The sequence below is a fragment of the Saccharomyces eubayanus genome, chromosome XII (assembly GCF_001298625.1).
Source record: "Saccharomyces eubayanus strain FM1318 chromosome XII, whole genome shotgun sequence".
NCBI lineage: Eukaryota > Fungi > Ascomycota > Saccharomycetes > Saccharomycetales > Saccharomycetaceae > Saccharomyces > Saccharomyces eubayanus.
This window is the reverse complement of record NC_030971.1, coordinates 967741-974813: the sequence shown is the minus strand read 5'-3', so window position 1 is coordinate 974813 and position 7073 is coordinate 967741. Positions and strand designations below refer to the sequence as shown.

The following is a 7073-nucleotide window of genomic DNA, read 5'->3' as shown; positions in this document are numbered from 1 at the left end:
CACACACACACACACAAACACACACAGAGCCAAACAAGCAAACACTCACTCCGCACCCCCAAGAGTATGCACAATGGGGAACACCGACTCGAAATCAAGTTCGATTCTGCTGAACCATTGCATTGCCCTGGTTCGACCGGACGACGCAGTCGCGGCCCCGGTCTCGCTATCTCCCTCCCCGACTCCCTCACCTTCTCTCTCCAGCACCAGTGCTGCTGATCCCTTGAGCGTGAACCTGGCGATCTTCAGACTGGACCCCGGTCCGGACCTCGACGCCCTGCTCAGCGGCAAACCGGGCGTCCCGCTCGACGTTGACGCCGTGTTCAACGAGTTCTACCTTGATTTCATCTCCATGGACGTCCAGGACTTCCGCATCAACTCCAACTTCAAAAAAATCCTGCACATCATCTCCAGTCTGAACCCGGCCAACTTCAACAACCTCATCGTGTTTCTATCGCTGTACATCGTGCTGTCCGCGGACTGCCCGGCCGCCACCCGCTCAGGGCTGCACACGTCCGGGCTCATCAACGCCATCAAGACGCTGTCGATTCTCATGCCCATCTACTACGACAGGTCTAGGTCCAGCACGCAGGACCAGTGCGACGTGTTCTGGGCCACGCAGCACGAGGCAGAGGCAGACGTAAAGCCCCTCCCCTTGCAAAACACCCTTCTGGGCGAAAAGCTGCTGTTGGCGATTTTGAAACTGGCTTTCCAGACGGACTTCACCACGGCCACAACCGCCCATGCGGCTCAACTGTGGGAAATCGGCATCCTGACCAACTCCAACAAGTACCGCTCGTTGCTGGGCACGCACTTGCAATGGCACACTTTCGCCAACAGGCTGCTTCTTTTGCGCCTGTTGGCAGCTCTGTTCTCTTCGGACTTGTATGCCTCCGCCGCGCATACGGGCAAGCACGACGTCAACATGTTTCTGGTCTACTGGTGCACGCAACTGCCCAAGGACAAAACCATTCAGTTCACTTCTTCACTGCTCAACTGCATTATGCGGTTCGCTCTCAACAACAACAAGGATTTCCACAGCTTGAAAACCAACTTCTTCAACTCCGACGCCACAGCAAACAACTGGCAGACCCTTTACTTCCAGTTCGTCCAGTCGTGTCTGCACGTCTTGAACCTCTCGCTGTCTTATAAGGCCCAGAACAACATCGTCACCATCTTCCTCACGCAACTGCAGCGCGAGTACGATTTGAAATTGATTTTGTCCAGTTTCATCAAAATCTTCAAATACCCCATTGATCTCGCAATAGAACAAGAATCGAATATTTTCAATTTCAGCAACAACCGCACGACCAATCATGTCGACACCACCAGAAGGAGAGCCGCATCCGCCACCTCCAACGATGGCGTATCGTCTGCATATTCTTCACCGCCGAATTCTTCCTCGTCTGCTAATAGCAGCAAACCGCAAAAAAGGACCCAACTACCCAACATCCACCCCTTGCTCATTCCTATGACCCTTCTCACAACAAGTTTGATTGATTGCAACAAATCCTTCCAAAACTATTTCGCCGATAAGTTTGCCAATCGATTCATCATATTCGCCATCTATTACTTGAAGTATTACGATTTTTCGTCTTCGTCTTCCTTCTCGTGCTCTTTATCCGCAACAAACTCAAATTCTTCCACAGGAAATGGCCCATCCAGTGATACGATTGACGAGCATTCTGTAGCCGAATTGAACGAAAATAGCATTTCTCAAATCCTGCTACCATTGCTCAACCATCTTCTATTGATTTTGACTTCCAAAAAGCTTGTTCTTTTCAAAATGTTACAAACTTTTAACCTGAATTACTACACGAACAGTCTGCCAAACTTTTATAAACTCACCAACATCAACGGGGACATCAATAACTTGACATTCAGAGATTTCACTATCATTCAATTATCGAACTTGATTCTGGAAAACATTAAGTTCAACTTGCAACCAAACCCGATTTTCTATGAGTTGATCTACAATCTACTACCCATCAATGACGAGATTTTGACCAGTTCTCTCAAGAATGACGACTCGCACAATGATTTGATCCTTTTATCAGCGAAGAAAAAATTCACACAATCACCAAACACTACATCCAGCCACATACCTTCATCAAAGTTATCCTATAATGCTGCAATGTCCTTACTTTACATTCTTTCCAAATCATCAAATAAAGTTTATCTGACCACTTATGCAACACCTCTGTTCAAGACAAAGGAAATACCATATATGATATCGCCAGGTTTCAAAATGGATTTATTATCACTACTATTAAGGTCAATCACAATCTTCGTGAACTTGTATTTCGAAGATGCAGAGAATTTGCTGTTTGCTATGTCAAGACATCAATCGATCTGTCACCAGATTAACGATTCCATAAATTCCATTTCCAAGGCTTTAAACATGAACCCGAATTCAAATTTGCATGTCATGAACTTGAAAGAAATGGGCTTCAATAGGAAAGTCCAATGGAAGGATTTCTACCAATTCGATGAGATTACCGATCTACCTCAAGTTAAGCTACACTCATTTTCAAACCAACAGCAACAGTCACAACAACAGAACCAAAATGACAGTCAGGGTCATAATCAAAACGAAGACCAAGGTCAAGATAATGAATCTCCAGCACCCTATTTGCTTTTCGATCCGTCTTCGCTAAACAATGAAACGTTGAGCACATCTAACCATTCAACACACCCGAACCATGATAAGAGCTACGAAGTCATCGCTTTCATTGATTATAGGTCGGATTCCAATTTGAACTTACAACATCAACTAAAATACTGGCCACATAGACCTCAATGGCCTACTCAATTGACGTTTACACACAAATGTAAAAATTTCAAGTACGAAAATTTCGACGAAGTTTGGTCTGGTATGGTTTATTTGCAAAACTTTTCGCGATTAATCAAACATGTTTTATCGAAAATTCCTGAAATTCCAAGAATCAAATCGGTGCAGTATTTTGAAACTTTAGCAAAATTGTCAGCTTTGAAGTCTGACATATTGACTACAATTCGCCCCCAACTACCACTCGACATCCAAAGAATGACGACTTTTCAACCTTTATCAATGCATATCAATGACGATTTATTGGTGTGGTTCCATATTATCACGTGGGCCAACATTTTCACGCAAACGTCATTCAAATATGAGGAAAGCCCATCACCCGAGTTAAGGCACTTTGAATCTTTGTTAGACATAAACATTGACGAAAGTGACAATAATAATACTATTTCAAGACCAACAACCGATCGTTTGGGGTACATACGGAGATCGAGAGGCCAATCATCTGTAAGCTTAGAGAGAACAATCAGCGCTGGATCGGGTGTAGGAGCTCCAACAACTCCTTTGAATAGAACAAAGAGTAACGGAAGTGGCACTTTAATCAATCATATCTTGCAAAACACAACTCAAAACCATTTCCATCATTTAAGATCATCTTCATCTTCGTCCTCTATTGCTTTAGAGAGAACTATTTCTAACAGTTCCGTGACAAGAAACAGGCCAAATAATTCTCAACATGCTGTTTCTGAAACCGATAACAACAATAGCAGCAATAATAAAAATATTAACAACAATAATAACAATGGTGGATTCTCCTTCTTCAAATGGAAATGGGGAGGCAATAGCAATAACGGTAACAACAATGATTCAAGCAGTGGTCAAGCAAATGCAAATTCGAGCACACCAAACACCGCTGATAACTTAAATAGTTATATGCTGGATGAAGAAATCAGCGCGGGTGTAGTGAATAATATAATCGAGAGTAACATTTGGGTTGGAACTGATATCCGACTCTTTAGGGTTGGAGACTTCAAAAAGGAATCGTTTTCATTTCTGGAAATGACGTCTTCCTTTTTCAAGAAATTTAAGTTCACAAACAGCGATAATGATAATTACAATAATAACGAAATTGATGATAATGCACAGTTGAGATATACTTCTAGAGGGTTGTACAGATAGACGTTACATTAGGCAACCACAAAGAACCAAAAGAAACTATTTAGTTAGCTAATTCTTTGCCCTATATTTTATTTATATACATACACAAGGATTTTCAATGTACTCTTTTGCTTCTTGTATTTATTAATATTGTTTTAACAGTTTTAATTTAAGTTTAGCTCGTCTAATACGTAAAGTGCATAATGACAAAAAACATTCATATCTAACATCGAATTTATCTCCTCTCCCCAAGAACGATGGGAAATATGACGTAAAAACTTTATAAATCAATCTTGTGTCCATGTGGAAGGTCATCGTTAAGAGGCCCATGCCAAACATGTACTTTATTACTTTACTACACACCTTCGAAGATTACCGCTAGAAGTTTGATATCTTCTTGGCTGCCCTACTGTCACCAAACAAAAAAAGCGCACTATCGATTCAATATACATGTTTGATAAGTACTAATGTCTTCTTCTTCCCTTTGGTTGAACCAGTTCAAAACCATCATCATCTACAACGGGTTCCGGTTTAGTTGATACCAAATCAGGCATAGCTTCTTCCATCTCTTCATCTTCATCTTCGTCGTCATCGTCGTCTTGATCGTCATTGTCATCATCATCATCGCCTTCAACGTGAATGACTCTTTTTGCTTTCTTTGTCTTTTGCTTCTCTTCCCACTCTAAGTATAACTGCTCCACTTTGTTATAATTTACATTAAAACAGTCATTGTATATGTTGATGATCTCCATGGCAATTGGTAAAGCCGAGTCATCTTCGACGTTGGTTTCAAATTCATCAACCATAGCATACAGCAATGTCTCTTCTATTGAAGCGACGTCAATTACTTTTTCAGACTTGAAAAGATCTACTACAACACCTGTAATCCAATCCCTTTTCTCAGAAGAGTCCGGGCCACCCCAGTTATTTTCAACGGCAACATCCAAAGCATCCCATCTGTAAATCATCATGGAGACGCCAAGTTCAAAACGAGCCTGTTGCTTTTCATCAGGGAACATTAAATTATTTCTACCTTCTTCAGCTTGTACAAATGCTGTTTCATCGATATATTGCGTGCTCATGTTTTCTTAAAATTAATTACCGTTAGAATAGTCCACAAATCAAAGAGGTTTGTCTCCACGTAACTTTCTGTTGTAGTATTATTCAGCCTATTTCTCCCATTTTCTTGTTCGTCTGTATCCACTATGAAATTTTTCATGTCATCGCTACCTGAAACGTGAATTTTTCAGTTTTGAAAAATGAGCATATAATTAGAAACAAAGGGATAATACTCCATTAACACTGTAACCATAGGCTATCTCAATTTAAATTCTGACAATTTGCTATATCATCAGTTCCATTTCAGGGGTAACTTTTCCGTTTTACAAATACTAATTAGGCTATCATAGAATTACCTTCAACATCAATGTCAAAAGACTTTAATTCTTCACGTATTAAAATCATCAAATCCAATGATTCTTACGCAAAGGTCAATGAAAAGAAAGACCTAACAAAATACGCTCTGGAAAATGGTAAGATCATTTCTACAAGAGAGCGGCCCATAGCCTCTGTCCCTGCTATAAGGGGGAGGATACCAAGTGATGAGGAAGTATTCGACTCCAAAACTGGATTACCCAATCATACCTTTTTAAGAGAACATTTCTTTCATGAAGGTCGACTTTCCAAAGAGCAAGCCATAAAGATTTTAAATATGTCAACTGAAGCATTAGGGAAAGAACCCAATTTACTGAAGCTGAAAGCCCCAATTACAATTTGTGGTGATATCCATGGCCAATACTACGATTTATTGAAACTCTTTGAAGTAGGTGGTGATCCTGCCGAAATCGATTATTTATTCTTAGGGGACTACGTCGACAGAGGCGCATTTTCCTTCGAATGTTTGATTTATTTGTATTCCTTAAAACTGAATAACTTGGGAAGATTTTGGATGCTTAGAGGTAACCATGAATGTAGGCATTTGACCTCGTATTTTACTTTCAAAAATGAGATGCTACACAAATACGACATGGACGTTTACGATGCGTGCTGCAGATCATTTAATGCCTTGCCGTTAGCAGCGTTAATGAATGGCCAATATTTTTGTGTACATGGTGGTATCTCTCCAGAGTTGAAATCGGTAGAGGATGTCAATAGAGTTAATAGATTCAGAGAAATTCCATCTCGCGGTCTCATGTGTGACTTACTGTGGGCCGATCCTATTGAAGAGTATGATGACGCAAGGGATGGCAGTGAATTTGATCCGAGGGAAGATGAGTTTGTACCTAATAGTTTGAGAGGCTGTTCCTTTGCTTTCACCTTCAAGGCATCCTGCAAGTTTTTGAAAGCAAACGGTCTATTATCTATTATCAGGGCACACGAAGCACAAGATGCAGGATATAGGATGTATAAAAACAACAAGGTGACCGGCTTCCCTAGCTTGATAACCATGTTTAGTGCTCCGAACTATTTGGACACCTATCACAACAAAGCCGCTGTATTGAAGTATGAAGAAAACGTCATGAACATTAGACAATTCCACATGTCTCCGCACCCTTACTGGTTACCAGATTTTATGGATGTTTTCACCTGGTCACTACCATTTGTCGGCGAGAAAGTTACTAGCATGCTAGTATCAATATTAAACATATGTAGTGATGAAGAACTAGACCCAGAATCAGAGCCACAGGCTGCGGAAACTAATGAAAAGATAATCACAGACACCACTAAGGATGCTTGCACTGATGATAGCAAAAAGACATCATCTGCGATATTAGAAGACGAGACTAGAAGAAAAGCTTTGAGAAACAAGATCTTGGCCATCGCTAAAGTTTCAAGGATGTTTTCAGTTCTAAGGGAAGAGAGTGATAAAGTTGAGTATTTGAAGACGATGAATGCTGGTGTTCTACCCCGCGGTGCTTTAGCTCGTGGGTCTGAAGGACTTGATGAAACACTAAGTACCTTTCAAAAAGCTAGAAAGGAAGATCTTATCAATGAAAAACTACCACCTTCTTTATCAGAASTTGAACGCGAAAAGATTAAACACTATGAAGAAATATTAAAGAGAGCAGATGATAAATAACTGCTATAATGATTTTTATGCTATCCTTTTTTTTATGAAATGTAAGGTTGG

At 40.7% G+C, this 7073-nt stretch overlaps 3 protein-coding genes across 3 annotated transcripts; 2 read left to right on the top strand and 1 right to left on the bottom strand.

Annotated features, from left to right (window-relative positions):
• Positions 1–73: 73 nt before the first annotated feature.
• Positions 74–3964, top strand: ECM30 (Ecm30p; the record flags this gene model as incomplete). The annotated part of the gene is made up of 1 exon (XM_018366979.1): positions 74–3964. The coding sequence occupies one exon, from the start codon at positions 74–76 to the stop codon at positions 3962–3964; it is 3891 nt and encodes a 1296-aa protein (XP_018220818.1).
• Positions 3965–4407: 443 nt separating this feature from the next.
• TSR2 (Tsr2p) lies at positions 4408–5025 on the bottom strand (the record flags this gene model as incomplete). The annotated part of the gene is made up of 1 exon (XM_018366978.1): positions 4408–5025. The coding sequence occupies one exon, from the start codon at positions 5023–5025 to the stop codon at positions 4408–4410; it is 618 nt and encodes a 205-aa protein (XP_018220817.1).
• A 344-nt stretch (positions 5026–5369) lies between these two features.
• CNA1 (calcineurin catalytic subunit A) lies at positions 5370–7022 on the top strand (the record flags this gene model as incomplete). Its single annotated transcript, XM_018366977.1, has 1 exon — positions 5370–7022. One exon carries the CDS (start codon positions 5370–5372, stop codon positions 7020–7022), a length of 1653 nt encoding a protein of 550 aa, XP_018220816.1.
• Between the last annotated feature and the right edge of the window lie 51 nt (positions 7023–7073).